General features: G+C 42.2%; 1 protein-coding gene across 1 annotated transcript in view; it reads left to right on the forward strand.

Annotated features, from left to right (window-relative positions):
• The window catches only part of THSD7A (thrombospondin type 1 domain containing 7A), a 232,121-nt gene that overhangs the window by 91,999 nt on the left and 122,993 nt on the right, over positions 1 to 17,129 (forward strand). The window contains exons 2-3 of the mRNA XM_044429558.1: positions 2,067 to 2,898; positions 14,313 to 14,561. Coding sequence (XP_044285493.1) covers positions 2,067 to 2,898; positions 14,313 to 14,561 — 1,081 coding nt within the window. The remainder of the gene's footprint in view (positions 1 to 2,066; positions 2,899 to 14,312; positions 14,562 to 17,129) is intronic.

A 17,129-nucleotide genomic window follows, 5' to 3' on the forward strand; every position in this document is an offset into this window, starting at 1 on the left:
TCCTATGTTCCTAGGTCTTGCTTGCTTGCTTTCCCTGCAAGTTTTGTGAGCATCTTGTCTGATTATATAAAAATCTGTGCATGCTTCTACCTATACTTCATACCCCAGTGTACAGTGCCTTGCAGGTCAACTGCACAGCTCAAACACAACTGAAGCATCCTTGAGCTGAAATTTTCATTTAAAAGGGTTTCATTGGAAGTATCTCAGCTTGCCTCACTGTTATGAATATGCAACACTATTAATACCTTGGAAGCAGGATCTGACATGGCATTGCTTCAGGAGTAGCAGTCAGTTCAAACACTTCAAGGCCCTTGCAAATCCTGCCTCATCATTCATCCAAGCAGTCCCATTTAAAATTTGTGTGACTGTTTGCATGAATTCAAGATGCACAGCAAACTCCTATGTCAGGGAGCAGAACTAGCATACCATGTTCTCTGTGTCAGTTTTGGATAGGCATTTAGGTCAATATTTTTCTGCCCTGTCAGGCCAGTTATTTATTTATTTATTTATTTATTTATTTATTTATTTATTTATTTGAAACTTCATCATGCTTTAAATGGATGAAAGTAAACCCAAAGTCATAGCCTTACTCCTGGTCCAACCATTCTAAATGGGTTTACTTAATCAGAGCCCCATGATTCACTGATCTACTGGAAGCTTATGAGCCAGCAGAGTCTAAGAATAGCTCCTGGCACCTACAAAGACAGAGACTTGTTGATCAGCCTTTTGATGCGTTCTGATGGGCTCTTTCTAGTTTTTTGTGAGGCCCTGCAGTACTTCAGAGAGTGGGCTAGCTGTGATGATCAAGACATTTGCCCCCACAATCCAACTACAGGTTATCAGGACAATAGGCGGCCCGTGCATACAATTAACTTTGCTGTGTGCTGCATGTCTCTCCAGCACTACCACCATTTACACTGTTCCCTGCTGCTCCTTTCTTTTCATTGCTCTTGACCCCTGCTCCCTGTAGTTCTCTACTTTCTTATACATGCCCAGGTATTCCTGTTTAGGCATTCTTTCACCTTTGCAATGTCACTGAAGACTTGCAAAGCACGCGCTTACACTGGATCTTATCCAGTGGTGTCTCCATTTGTCTTTGTGCCCCTTCCACTTACCCTTTTTCCCATTCCTAGCCAAATTCTTAAAATTTATTTCCCCCTTTTGTCATGATTTCAGTGAAGCTTACACACACTATCTGTGTCAGTGCTGGTAGATAAGGTATCCATCTGTGTGACTTATATGGGAAGTTTGTTTTGCACGTTTAGGCAACAGAAGTTCCTTTGCAGTAGTGTAGCTTTAGGAGGCAATGTAGTCTCTTGGTGGCCAGGAATGTATAAACAACCTTCTAAATATAAGAATAGATAACACAGTAACTACCTTGTCTGCAGGCTTATCCTGGAGTTGCCACATGTCCCTTTCTGAGCCCAGTTCCTTAAAACCTAGGCAAAGTGAATTTGTAGAAACAATTAAGTTTTCATTCCCACTGACGGAGATTAAAAACTTTCTAAAAAGAAGATTTCTTCTTCCTGTTCTCCATGCTGCTCTCCATATACAGCCTTATGCATGGATATGCCATGGCTCACTCTGTCTTGCCATTGCTGTTTAACTTGGGATGTCTGGTTTGCTGGGTAGAGCACAGGGAGAGCATAATGGAAAAATGATGAAAAATCCAAGCTAATGTATGGACTGAACTAGCTATGGTGGGGTTAAAAACTTCCTGGCATCAGAAAATAATTTAATTCTGGCAACATGACCACTCCCAGAAGAATGAAAATATTTTATTTATTTAACCTAAAAAAGGAACAAAAATCAAATGCATTCCTGATCCACAGAAAGATAAAAAAGAGCTGGACAGAGCTATTACACAGTCTCTGTGTGGACTGTTTAGCATAAGAAGCACGTTACATCAAGAACACATCCCCATTAATAATATCAATTATGTAGAAATTCTGGGAAATATTGAAATTCTTACATTTCATCTTTCTGTGAGTGCTTGTTATTGTGGAAACAGTGACTGAGTGTCAGATATTTCAGACTCAGTTTCCCCCACCTCCTTGTTTTTCTAGGTCCATGGGGCTGGTGTATGGGAGACGAGTGTGGCCCCGGAGGAACCCAAATGCGAGCCATCTGGTGCGCTCACGTGGAAGGCTGGACCACGCTGCTCACAAACTGCAAGCAGGCAGAGAGGCCTGACAACCAGCAGAGCTGCTTCAAGGTTTGCGACTGGCACAAGGAACTGTACGACTGGCAACTGGGCGACTGGAATCGTTGCCAGCCAGTTCTTTCGCGAATCGCCGAGAAACCAGCTGAGTGTATCCGAGGGGAAGAAGGGATTCAGAGGAGGGACATCACTTGTGTCCAAAAGTCCAATGGTGTGGCAGTCGAGGACAGAATATGTGAGTATTTTGAGCCCAAGCCTCAGCTGGAACAGGGGTGCCTCATTCCATGCAGGCAGGATTGCATTGTGTCCGAGTTCTTGGCCTGGTCGGAATGTTCCAAGAGCTGCGGCAAAGGGCTAAGATACCGCTTCCGCCACATAGTGGCCCCTCCTCAGTATGGGGGCTCTGCCTGCCCTAACCTGACGGACTTCCAGGTATGCAGCTCCTCCCCGTGTACCACAGAAGAAAGCATGTATAGCTTGAGCATGGGGCCATGGAGCACCTGTTCAGTGCCCCACACACGGCACACAAGGCAGGCAAGGAAACGTGGGAAGAACAAAGAAAAGGACAAGGACAAGGAGAAAGCAATAAAGGATCCAGAGGCCCGTGAGCTTATTAAGAAGAAGAGGAATCGTAACAGACAGAACAGACAGGAGAACAAATATTGGGACATACAAATTGGATATCAGACAAGACAGGTGATGTGCACTCACAGGAATGGAAAGACCGTTGCCTTGAGGTAATCCTGTTTTTTCTCAGCTTAATCATCTATTTCTGTTTAAGCAGCTGGATCGGGAAGAAAAGCAAGTTGAAGCTCCCAGCATTATGCTATATGACTCCAGTAAAGTGACATGGCTCCGTTTCTTTCTAGAACAGAGTTTCTGATGAACAGAAGGGTTTTGCATATAGCATTTGAACATGACCAGATTAAATATGTTTTTATGGTCCCCTAATAAGCAAGATACACCACATAGATCTTGCTTGCATAAATATCTTCTCACGGGGCAATATGTTATTCACCAAAATGACACAGCATACTACTTTCTTGGAGCATTTGAGCGCTTCGTTGTTTTCTGTGCTAAACAAAGCTTGGGGGAGAAAGCTGATTCTGAGTCAAAATGGGCTTCCTCCCCTAATCAAATTTCACAATCCTGTGTATAATCTGAGGGGGTATTTTCATAAGTTGAATGCCTCGGGTATAAACAGAAGCAAAATATGGGACAAACTTTTTATTGTAAAATGTCAACAAGAAGAAAGAAAAGGTATAGCTAAATAGATTTGAATGTATTAATTTCAATATATTCAAATAAAGTGAGTTGTGTGTGTGTGTGTGAGAGAGAGGGAGGGAGGGAGGGAGGGAGGGAGGGAGAGGAATACAGGTTTCTAAGAAGAGTACATAAACTTCAACAAAAGTGGCTCTAAATATGTATGCATTTGTAGATGGTCTCTATATATCACCTTTTCAAATGTGGAAAGTGTTTGATGGAGGTAAATATTCTTTCAGTGTTGTGATAACTTTCTTTTAGCTGTTCAAAAGTCATGGAGAATCCATTGCACTAGCCATCAGTTCACTTCCAGGAAGCAGGTAGAAAATTTATAAGAGTTTTCTACATCTCTTATATACATCTATAAAAATTAAGTATATACATCTATAAATATTAAGACATGTTCCAAAATAATGTTTATCTGCTTAATGACATTCTCCCCCAAAGGGGTAACTACTAGGCATCACCAAGTATATGCATAAAATAACCATTAGCTGGGTTATCCATCCAACAATTAGCTTAGCTGGACAAACCCTTATTAAAAAGATGCTGCAATGCCCAGTACAGGCAGTCCCCAGGTTACAAACAAGTTCTGTTCCTGAGAAAAAGGAAGTTTGTCTTTAAGTCAAACTCGTATGTAAGTCAGAACATGTATAGCTGACACTTTACATTTGCGGGGGTCAGGGGTGCAGGATCCCTGGAAAAACTGAAAATGTTTCTAGCCCATGCTCACCAGCACCTCCTCCTTGCAGCAAGGTAATACTGGAGAGATTTCTCTCCCTGGATGAGTGAGGCAAGAATGTGCGCTTTGGAGGGGGAGAGGTCTCTCTCTCCTTCACTTTCACTTCCTCTCTCTCTCTCTTTGGTGATGACAATTTCCTGCAGTAAGCCTTTAATTCAGTTTTGTTTTTTAATTAATAGGCTTTATGGCAGTTGATTTGTAAGTATGGGCTGTTTGTAACTTGGACATTTGTACCTGAGGACTGCCTGTAGACTGGGAACAAATATTTTGCTAAATAAAACACAACCTGAGATCCACAGACACATCAGATATGCCTCATCCCATATGTACCTATCCAGACCCTAAGGTCCTTCTCTAAGAGCCACCTACCAAGGAAGAGAGAAGGGTGGCTACCAGGAGAAAGGTCTTTCTGTTGTGGCACCATTGCTGCTTATGTCCTTGCTTATAATATTTTTTCACCAGTAATAAGCATGTATGGACATGAATCGTAGATAAATTTGAAATATGAGATGGACACACCAGTGGTGGCAATAGTGGTCCAGGCTGTTCTCTGGCATCTTTATATTTCCCTACCTACTAAGACTCTGGAATGAGTGCTGGAATAATTCACTTCTTTCTGAGTTGGTGTTATGTTTTACTGTTGACATGAAGCCAAGCTGGATTGAGAGCAAAGCTTCTTACCTTGCAAAATACAAGTTTTATTTTCAGAGAGAGGGAGGGAGAAGTGATTGTATGATTCCCACCCCTTCTTTGTTTTATATCCTTGTTTGAGAGAGGAGTAGCCAGGTAGATTTAGTATTCTTGAAAAGTGATGTCAAAAGAAGCATGGAAGAAAAATTTTAGTACAATATTTTCCAGTTTCACAGCTTGATTTTCTTATGGCTTGTTTGGTTATACATTCAGTTAGTTTATGTATAATGTAGGACTTCAGTTTTCCTTACTCTTCTGAATAAAACAATTATAAGAATTTTTAGACAGGGTTGTGGAAAACCCTCCATTACACAGGAAAGCACTGTATTCCTGTGAGATCAGTAGCTTAGTTATCTGGAGAAGATATTTTACATGCCAGGTTTGAGCTGGTATTCATATTCAAATGAATACCTCATGTATCTGATTTGGAGATTTATGGGTGATTTTCTGTTGTTCGTTACAGTTACCTGTCAATCACAAACACAGTTATTTGGAAGGAACCCTCCTGTATTATGCTCAAGGCTGCAGTTCTAAACTTCCTTAAACATTACTCAGTACTACTATTCTCAGCATTGTAAAAGAATGCATCCTTGCCCTTTGTTAATTCCATTTACTTGGTATTTCTTTGGGTTAATTTAGCCCATATCTTGTGTCTGAAAAGCTTTTCAAAGTGGTTATTCAGTCAGTTCTTGGAGCCTAAAATCCTAACAGAGGTTTTGCTGTTTGGTTATAACAAGCCCTTATTCTCCAGGGTTCTAGCACATGCTTCGCAACAATGCATGAGATGAATGATGGCAGTTAAAATAAATTACTCATGGTCATCTCATTGCAAATGTTATGATACTTGTCACTGAGGAAATACAAACGGCCTTTATAAAAACCACATATAATTAGGAATCTGTGAAAAAAACCAATACTGGGTGAAAATCTAACAATTTTTCTCAGCTCAGCTCAGATTTCATTCTGCCAATCCTTTGCTGGTGCCACCATGTGATTTGCATGTTTTCTTCTTAAGCCATGGAAATTTGCATTAGTTTTTTGGTCTCCACTTACAGTTTGCACAGATTTATACAAACTATGCACACTTAGGCAGTTGAGTCCTGAATTTTGCACAAATCTGAAATTGACTATCAGGAAATTCAAGGGATCCAAGGCAGAGTACGTGCGAATATAAGGAGAGGAAGCTGCTTCCATACTTCTGGTAAATGGAACCATATAAACAATAACTACTCAGATTGAGCAAATTGCACTGGATATTTTTATGTATGCATGCATTCTTTATTTCATTTCTATGCAGCCCCAGAGTTGAAGCTCTCGTGGATATTTACAACAATCTGTCTTTAAAGGCCTTGATATAAAGGACTGCCTTAACCTGGTGCCAAAAAGATGACAAGTTTGGTTCCAGGTGGGCCACAGTGGGGAAGTTGTTCCATAGATGGGGAAGGCCCACAGAGAAAGTCCTCCCACTTGTTGCTGCCCTCTGAGCCTCCCTCAAGAGTTAGTACTTGGAGGAAGACTGTAGCAGGTAGATCATGGTTGTGGGTTGTGCTCTGGCAGGTATTGCAGACAGTCGTCATACAGGGCAATCACTGTCTCTTTAAGGCAGCACTACTCCCTGTTGTGAAGAGGCATTAACCACCTTCCTGGCCCAGCTGGTTGTTTCTTCCTTACCTTCCTTATAGGCCAGGAAGGGCAAGAATCTAGTACAGAGGTGGTTGTATGAACCTGGTCAAGCACCTTGTCAACATCCTCAAGTTGTACCAACCGAAACTCATCCAATAAAACTGGACCAGGCTGTGCTCTGGATATTTTCACAGATGCAACTGCTTTAACTCCGGAGTCTAATCTTAGTGGATGCAAGAGGTTTATTTATTTATTTTCCCCCTGGAAGTGTCTGGCAAATTAATTTCGGGGAGTCTCAGATAGTTACATGATGTCCTTGGGGCCAGAGTGTAGTAAGCTTGAGGTAGCCATGAAATGCTCCACTGGGCAGCAAAGGAAAGATTAAATAGAGGCCGTGAGATATTGTTTCTTTGCCGCTCTCACTGTCTGCTAATATACCTGATTGTAGGCACCTACCAGACTTTGATTTCATCCACTCAGAGTTTTCCTTCATCTACACTCAAGCTGCCCCTTAAATTGTTTCATTGCTCTCAGCTCTGGAGCCATGCAAGCTCTTCAATAGAATGTGCTTAGGAGCAATCATGTCAACTTCCTGGATAATTTCTGTGTTCCATGGGGCTTTGACAGGAGTGTCAGCCATCTTAGCCAAGAAATCCCATAGAGCCCCCTGGAAATCATTCAGATCCATTAACCTCCAGGGGTGAACCTTCTGAATAGGTCCCCACAGTTGTGGAGGGGAAAAGCCACTGTCGGTCTAAATTGCAGCTGGTGGTGATCTGACCACAACATGGGCTAAGTCAAAGCCCCCCACATTCAGACCCGCATGCTCATACCTGGCCTGAGAGACCAAGTCTAAAGTATGCCCCACTATATGTGCCAGGCCAGCAACATGCTGGGACAGCCCCATGGTTGCCATGGTGGCCCTTAAATCCACAGCTACCCCAGCTAGGAAGGGTTCCACCTCTAAATATTGTGACTAGTTTTAGGAAGCTGCCCCCTGTTCCCCTGATTTGGTCTGCTTTTGACTAGCAGGTATAAAATGAGTTGAAAGACTGTCAAGCTCAGACTGAGCCAGTTTTCCAGCATTGCACATCCTTGCATAAAAGGACTAAAAGGACCCGTATCTTTATGCTGTCACCGCTCTGAATCACCTGCCCTCTGAAGCCTTAACCTGATGTTATATGAGTTACAGAGCTGCTCATGCTCTTTGCATCTTCCTCCTCTAACATCATTGTGCTGTGTGCTGCCCCATGCCAACCCCGTACATGGGGGATGGAACCAGATGCTGCACAATTGATGTTGTATAATACATTGTTGAAAGAGAAAATTCTAAAGTGCCTGAAGGGAAAAAAATGTTTGTTTTGCCCAGTGTGTTTTGGAAGAAACATTTTCCCTTCCTCAGGGCCTCTTATCTGTCAACAGATCAACTAAAAGTATCCCTCCAGTGTTTCATTTATCTCCCAATGTATTCCTACTTTTCCCTCTTGTTGCTTTTTGCATACATTTTTACATTGTGTCTACTTGGGAGTTACAAGGAAGAGTTTGAAGGCAGGGAACTGCCACCTACAGTGAGTTTTCTTATTCTCATTTGAGAAATGGTCCAGGAAAGAATCAGATCCTGCAAATAGGTCACACGTGGACAACCTCATGCTCCACATAAAAACAGGACTCCTAGCCACCCGGTCCACAATCTGCCATGAATTATCCTGGCAGATTGTGTGTGTTACTATTTAACCTGTAGATTGTGCTTGAGAATGTTTGCATCCTGTTCTATTCATCATCTGCCCTGCAATCTTTGCAGCAACCCCATAATATTGGTCAGTATTACCAGGAGACTGAGACTGAGGTAGTGGCTGGTCATCTGATAAACTCAGAGAGGAGAGTTGAAGTTCTTGCATCATTCTTCCTTGTTGTAGCCACTGCCGTGCACACAAGCCTTCATTTAAGGTGTCTGCAGGGCAGGGAGTCAGGTTGCTGTCTAGCATAGGATGCTCTTGGCTTTAAAAAGTGTATGGGCTGCTGTGAATAACCCTGCCAGATGTGCTAGATCCTGTACCAAGATTTCTAGGCTACTTTCCTACAAGGTGATACTGATAGGTTTGTCTTTTTAAAAAAATCACATCTTCATTGCTAGCCAAAGGCCATCAACATTTATTTCAGTAATTCAATAAAAATGAGGTTCAGATAAAAGTAAGATATATTATAACAGAACCCATTGCTATGAACACTATGACTATTCAGTGTCTTATGCTATGGAAAAGCCAGAACACATCATGCAGATGAGTAAAAAAAACACGCATAATGATTAAATAACAAATAATATCAAATCTGTCTGGTCCTCCCTGAAGACTAAACTTACCTTCTGATTGTACTCACTGAAACAAGGGCAAAAAATAGCTGATAGAAGATGAAGTCATTTTACAAGTGCTAAAGTTTATGGGACTTAAGGGGGAAAGAACATAATGGGAGAGAAATACTCAGAAATAAGGGAGTAGCTCTTCAGATAGCTGAAAATGTGAAGCCTCTGGATTGGGGAACTCCTTCCCTGGCTCATGTGGAGTTAATGGTCCATAGCTGAACACTTGTTAGCATTACCCTGGCATGAAGCTCCCTTATTTATTTAATCCAGAATTATTGGGCTTTGATTATGTAGGAGTGGGCTTGCGTGCTGTTTTTCTCCCTTCAATCTAAAGCTGGAAATAGCAACTCAGCATTCAATTGTTTTTATGTCTGACATGTACCCAGAGATTATGTTGGCAGCATTCTCCCTGCTGAACTTAGTTACGTTATTCATTCCAGAACAATAGAAGAGTCCGTGTGCAATCCAAAGGGAAATCAAGTAGGGGAAAATAAATGTTAACAGTTCTAGTGCACTGGGAATAAAACTGGGAGTAAAGGGAGAAATGCCAAAAAAGAAAAATAATGACAAACTCAAGCATGAAAAGGCAATACAGTAGTAAAGTGTGTGGGGGGGGGGAGGCATATGAGAGGCAGGTTTGACAAAATCTATAAGAGATTCCACTGAGTTTAGATTTCTGTAAATCTGACCTGTGGATTTTTCAGTGACTGGCTTTTTCTAAGAAGAGCAGATCTTGTGGGTTTGCAGGCTGATTAAAAAAATACCTTAAGAGGGGATTTGTGCAAATTTACACTTGTGCTGATGCTTATTAGTACTGATGCACACTTGTTCAAGTGGAACCAAATTATTGTCCATGCCAGAGATAAATCTGCTTCTATCAGTGCTCAGACAACAGAATGAATGGTGCATGAGAATCTGCAGAATGCAAAGGAATGGTTTTAAGATAATGTGTACATCCTTAATGGTAGGAGAGCTTTGTAGAAAATGAAGGTCTGTTTAAAGACTAGTATGTGTGTTACACCAGCACCACCACTGGAATACTTCTTCATGTGTAATGTTTGGTTCCTCCCTTCAAGCAATAGTAACACCCAAGGGATTGGGCTAATATTGGAATAGTGTGTGATTTTTCCACATGGCCCTGAGCTTTTCATGTCACACAGTAGCACAGGAAAGACCAGCACTGCTGCAGTTCCCACACTGCCAGAATAATGCAAAAACCTGGCTCAGGGCAATGCTGTTGTGTGAGGTTTGCATATGGCAATCTTGGCAAATTTTATTTTTTCTGTAAACACTGGCCCAAAAGACAAAGCCAAGTGTGGTTTCAGAGCGGCTTTTTGTACATTGGGAGTTTTGAAGAAGTAGGACCTGAGGGAGGTGGTGAGGGTTACGACAAAAGCTAGACTACTACAATATTTGTAAGAACAATATCCCTGTAGAGTTTCATTGTGTAGTAGATTGTGTAGTGCAGTTTCATTGTGTAGTATAGCATTGTGTAGTTGCTATACTAAAAGGGAGGGTAGAAGGTAGCTCAGGATCTACTATTAGGCCTCTGGGTGATTGCAGTAGATTGGGGAGGATTTGTGACTGTTTAACAGCAGCAAAAATGAAACTTCCTCCATTCCCAGTGTAGAGTAGTGATCAGAGCAACTCAGGTACTAGCCCCTGCTTGGCTCCCAGCCTACCTCACATGGCTATTGTGAGAATAAGAGTGAGAGGAGGAGGATTATGTAAGCCACCTTGGGGAAGAAAGGTAGGATATAAATAAAATTGCCCGATTATATTGTTGAAATGAAGAAAGCTTGCAGTATTCTGGAGTAGGAGTGGATTTTGAGCAGAAGGAGTAAGGTTCCATTTAGTTCTGGCATTCCAGAAGGAATTTGTGGATTCCAGATTTTAAAATTTGAAGTGTATCTTTTGAAACAGGCACTGGTGGGTGGACCTTGGGTTTCTGTGAAAAAGAAGGGTTGATTCTGTATTCCTGAGGTCTACCCAGGCTTCAATTACAACCATGATCCTAGATAGTATAAACCAAGGGCAGGATTGCATTATTAGTCATGCTCCAAGAATTGTGTATCAATACAGGTTTCTGAGCAAGCTCCATTACATCCGTCATTGACTAAGATTATTTTATTTCTGTGCAGTCTAACAGCCAAAGTGCTCTGGGCAGTTTATAAGAGCCCATAAAATACCATAAAATGCAAAAGTTAAAAGCCATATTTAAAACTGAATTTAAACAACTGCAACAGCTAGCACAAATTAAAACAAGACTTGTTAAGCGGCTGATGTAATGCACCAGTGTACTATTTAGAGCTAATTAAATGCCTCGCTATAGAGGACATTCCTAACCAGGCACCAAAAGGACAGCAGAGTTGGCACCTGGTGGGCTTTAGTAGGGAGTTTTTTCCATTACTGGGGGGCAACACTAAGAATGCCCTCCCTCTTGCTGTCACTGAGTGAGATTCCTGTGGAGCTGGAAATTGGAGGCAGGTCCAGGATTTTGATTATAGTGTCTGGGTGAATTGCACATGGGGGAGGGCTTCCATCAAGCATTACAGTCCCAAGCTGAGATCCGATTCTACAGATTTAAAACGGAAAATCCTGCTTTCTCCTGCTGCTCCCTGAGTGAAAGCAAATTGTTTGTAATGGCCACTTGCAATTAGTGCCAACAGTCCAGTGTTGACTGCTTTAAACCAAAGCAAATGATGGAACAAGACACAGCACTTAATATATTCCTGGCTTTTATGGCTACATATTCCAATATTTTACAAACATAAAAGGTTAGGATAGCATATAGTAGGTCCTATTTTAGTTTACTTTGAAGTGAGTCCTGGTATATTTGAAGAGACTTAATCCTTTATGTTTGTTATTAGCCTATTCAGCAGCAATGCATACATACATAAATATAAAGAAAAATTATCTGAGCAGATAGTTACTAATTATGTTTGTAGACTTTATTTAAATCTGCAATAAATGTTCCAAAGCATCTGGAGGAGATCAGTTTGTGGAAAGCTGCTCTATGAATCTCTGTTGTTTGGGTTACATATAGCTAGCTGTATATATAAAATGATGCACTTATCAGTAGAGATTTCTCCAGTCCTGACTGCACAAGGAAGCTGTCGTTGCAGCTCCTGGTAACCTTGAGCCATGGGATATGCTTATGTGAAAAAGGCAGAACCACGTGGTACTGTTCGTATGGTGGCGATTATGCTGTGCCTATTATGCTTTTCTATTTCCACCTGCATCTCAGTTTCAGCAGGTGAATAATGTTTTTTTCCCCCAGTCTCTTGAAGTAGATGGAGTTTGAAAGGTAGCATTTTGTGCAGTTCCCAATAGGCCTCCATGTAGGTTACACTTGCAGCAATGAAGCATAATAGTGTGTGTAATGGCTAGGAAATGGGAGGGAGCACTGGAAGAACGGGGCAGCCCTTTATTGCTTACAGCAGAGGTGGACAGCCTGTTGTTCTCAGTCTAATTTCAAAAGCTGAGACCTCTAGGAAAAGTAATCTGTCCCTTCTCTGGCAGCACACAGATTAAGGAAGAAGGAGAGTGCTAGAAGAAGGGGGGTGACTGCCCACTTCTGGCCGTGGCACTACCCATTGCCGGCTTCCTCCTCACCCATCGCCATTCATTACCCACAAGGGGATGTGTCGCCTGATGATAAAAGTTTACCTACCTATAGCTTCCATCTAATTTGGTCCAAAGGAGGCAGTGGTCCTGCAATGTTGTGAATGGCCCAAGGAACACCCAGCCCACTGATTGGGCAACTCAGGAAAGGTTAGGTGGCAGCAGCACATGCTTTGCATGCAGAAGGTTCCTGGCTCATTCTCAGCATCTCCAAGTAAGACTTGAAAAACTCCAGCATGAAGCCTTGGCTCTGAGTGTGCATAATCTGTGTGCGTGCATGCTGCCATTCAGAGCTGACAATATGGAACTAAATGGACAGAGGATCTGATTCCATACAAGGCAGCTTCTTGTGTTCCAACTTGTGCCGTCTAAAGGAACAGCCTTAGGAGCAGTCCTTGTTCTGCACTGGCCACTGTGCTGAAACCCTAAGATCTGTTAAGGAGGGTCTGCAAAAGCTCCACTCTCTGCTGTCTCCCAGTCTATGCAAAGATCCATCGTACAAAGATTCATTGCCAGGCACAAGTCTTTATAAAATTCCTTTCCTTTCCTGTTCATTGAAAGCTGACCAAAGTCCTCAGAAAGCAAGGGTATTAATGTTTTCTAAAGCGATTAGTGGGTAAGACCAAAAGTAAGTGCTAGAGCTTGCCAAAACAGGGGTCCCTTTCAACTCATGGACCACAATGGTGTGGTCTCCACTCAGATCCACCTTCACAATTCCACCCTCAGGTAATTAGTGTTGTTCAGACAAGGGTGGAGTCAACATCACCACCAGTCACACAGCATGCTACTAGCCTACTGGTATTTCTTTCTGCTTATAAGGTGCATTATGTACAAGGTTCATTATGAAGAATGGGAATGACAAGTCCCTCCCCTGAGGGGCTTACAGTCTAGGTTCAGTGAAGGAGCAGAGGAATGGAGATATGGAGGGGGATGGGGTCGTAAGCATCATTAGCCCCTCTCTTCTCTTCTTCCTGCTGTACTGGGGACAAATAGGAGCCTCCCTTGCAGAGTAGGGATTTATACTTATTCAAACACCCACTTGAAAGGGATGGGCTGAAGAAGCTTCAACCCTGAATGTAGAGAGATGGAAGGGGGATGAGATTGCCATATAACACATCTTTTATACCATAGGCAAAGACATTAGCTTGATTTTTAATCAAACTGTTAATTAGTGATTTCTCACATGAAGGTAGTATAATAGAATTGTAAGCTGTGTGCATATATTAACCAATTAATTGCACCTAAAATATAGATAAAAACATGTCACTGTATAACTTCTTAGTGTTATTTTTAAATCTTCCTCTCTCCATATATGAGATTCATTATCTTTATATTCATTTGTTTAATTAAAATGTATATGCTGGAACTTCCAGCCTGAATAACAAAATGAGATAATATGCAAGTCAAATATAAAGAACACAACATGTTTGCTATATACTGTCATACTATATGGATTCAAATATTTTAATTGTTTAACTTGTCAACTTCTCAATTTACTACTTAGCAATTTTAATGTTACCAATAAGTACAATTAGTTGTCCTTCATTTCTGTCATCTAACTAAAAGGATACTTAACACAATCATTCTTACTGGAGCCAAACCACATTATCAAATATATTAACAAATGAGTAGCTTGCAAGTTGAGATAGAAGAACTGATTTTTCTCATCAAACTTCTATTCAGTTAGGATTACAAAATGAAGTGTGGGATAACTGATGCATGAAGTAATCTCTGCTTCTCAGAAGAGGTATTTTACTAAGTATGGACAAACCATGGTGCAATGGACTTAATCTAGTCTTAGGAATGTATAAGCAGATTCATTATCTGAGTATCCTAATGCTCTTTTCCAGCTTTTGTGAACAAGAGAAGTTGCCAATTACGTTCCAGTCTTGTGTGATCCCAAAAGAATGCCAGGTGTCAGAATGGTCAGAATGGAGCCCATGTTCCAAAACATGTTTTGATATGACATCCCCTAAAGGTAATCGTACAAGAACACGGATCATTAAGCAGTTTCCTATTGGCAGTGAAAATGAGTGTCCAGAGCTAGAAGAAACAGAGGAGTGCATGTCTCAAGGAGATGGCGTGGCTCCATGTATCACGTAAGTATGAACACACTGCTAGATCTTCAGCATCTGGTAGGCCCACCCTTCGTGCCACTTCCACTACTGTCAGGGTGAAGTGAGAAGCCCGGGGTTTCCTTTAAAGTAACTAGAGAATGGGAGGAGCCCACTATTACTGGATGGTTAGCAACAGCACTGTGTTGGAGCCACCCCATGAGGTCTTCCTGTGCAGCCCTTGGCTTCTCACATTATCCCGTGGTTCAGGAAGAATTGTGACTGCTACTGCAGCTTCTGTGCCATGAGACTAAAATGTTCTGGGCCTTAGTTCAGACTAATATGTGGCAGGACTTAGTTGTGTTTGTATGAAGCTATTTCCCAGTTTTCTGCTGGGAGGAGTGTACGATATTAATTCAGAAAAAAAGTCACAAATCTATGTCACTCAAGATAATTTAATCAGGAAAAAAGAACGTGAATATATAGGCTGAATGGATGGGTTGTTGTTGTTCTTGTCATTGTCATTATTTCATTACTGTTGTTTCATTTCTGCACTGCCTAATAGCTGAAACTTCCAGGCAGTTCACAGCAATTCATATCACAAGTAAAATAATAAAAAAGATAATAGTACTATCCAAATTAGAATAATAGAATATAAATACAATAAAATGCAACATGAAATTCCAACACAACAAATTTAAAACAGCCTAAACAGAACTAAAACAATTTCAATAAAAACTAGTTCTGTTGAATTAGCTGACAAATCCCATCATATGCTACAAAATGCTTGGAGGAGAGGGCAGGCTTACCTTGATGTTGGAAAGATTACAATGTTGGCACCAGATGAGCTACACAATAGCAATTATCTCAGTTGTTCAGAATTGTACTTTTCTGAAGTTTCCACCTTGTTCATTGGTTGTAGGGATTCTATCAATATTCAGAGGTGGCAAAACAATTATGTTTGCCTTGGACACCAAGAAAGACAGCACTTAAGGTTGTTTACTGTGGTTCTTTTCTTTCTTTTTTGATGTCAAAAACTGCTTCTTGTGGTGAAGATCTGTGACCATTCCCCACCTCCACCCCCACCAAAATGGCAGGGATGGGCAACCCTTCCTACTTGGTTCATGGGGCCTCTGTTGAGCCCTACCCAAGAAGCTCCAGAGGCCTCTTTGTTTTTCCCACTGGAAAAGGCAAGGGGCACATAGAGCCTGCTTCCTTGGAAGCCGTTGCTTTTAGGCGCTTCAGACACCTCCAAGTTGTGGCTCTTACACACTCTGTGCTCCGTGTTGGGCATGCTTATGTGCTTTTCTCTACAGGTCAGTGGTGTGGTGGAACCAAGGGTTGCAGGGATGCAGATCTAGCAGTTTCTTTATTAACAGGGATGCTGATATGACCAGCAACAGCCCCTCCCACCAGCTTCCTTGTTTTCCTCACAAGATCTTTCCTCCTTGTAATGCAAAGTATTCTAGGGAAGCTTGGTCTTGAATGGGCAATGAAGATCCATTAGCTTCATAAAAGACCAGCTCCTGGTGGAGATGAAGATTGCTAGAACTGATTCGTTGCTAAAGATCAGCAGCGCTGCCCAAACTTTTTGGGGAACTTCTGTGGGAGCTGTCATGATGCATGCCCACATTTCAAAATTTTCCACTATAGCAGTGGCATGTGTATGGGTACATGGTTGTGTATGAATGGGCCGTGTATAGGTGAATACTATGTGCACATGTTTGCAAGAGGAACAGAGTGAGGTATCCTCACCCACTTGGGTTCTGGCTTCACCCACTGGTAGCAGCTCTCAGAAGGTTTCCTCGGTGGCAGTAGGGCCCTTGGGCTGGAAAAGGTCCCCCCTCCAGGAACATCCATTCCACTAGGAAACTGCAAAAACAAAAACAAAACCCCCAGGAGCATGGGTCCTCAAACTATGGCCCGCAGGCTGGATCCGGCCCACCATAGCTCACCACGCACATGCGCGCACACCATGGCAAGGTGCCGGCTTGCTCGCAAGGAGAGCGTTTCATCTCCAAGCGAGTCCAAAACAATCTCCTTGCGAGCAAGCTGGCAGCTTGCCTTATGCAGGTCGAGGCGCTGGCTTGCTCACAAGGAGATGGTTTGGAGAGAATGATCTCTGCGCACACACACCCCTGCCTTGCCATGCATGTGCCCCTCGGCCCGTGCCCCCCTGCCTGCACCGCCTTGGCAGCCTGCGCCCATCGCTGGCACCTTTCAACTGGCCCCCTGTTCAAAAGGTTTGAGAACCCCTGCCCTAGAGAAACCCTGGGAAAGTATCCTATGGGGCTAGTGATGCGGAATACAACTATAATCAATCAATCAATCAATTAATCAAATCAAGTGAGTTTCCAATAAATAGGCATCCCCACCTTTCTTCAAAACAACGCACCTTTAGTCTAAAGGGAAGAAAGGCACATTCATGTCTGTCACTTAATAAGTCTTGTGTGTGAGACTTGGAAAGAAAATAGTACCACATTATCAGCATAGTCATTTATCAGGGCCCCAGCACTTCCTTAGTGTATGTATGAACAGCGCCCAAAAGAATAGGCTTTCAAACGCAGTCTGAGGTCATAGTGTATTTCCAGTTGTGACGAATGGCGGAAGAGT

Source organism: Varanus komodoensis, unplaced genomic scaffold, assembly GCF_004798865.1.
Source record: "Varanus komodoensis strain SLA01 unplaced genomic scaffold, ASM479886v1 scaffold2, whole genome shotgun sequence".
In the NCBI taxonomy this organism is placed as follows: domain Eukaryota; kingdom Metazoa; phylum Chordata; class Lepidosauria; order Squamata; family Varanidae; genus Varanus; species Varanus komodoensis.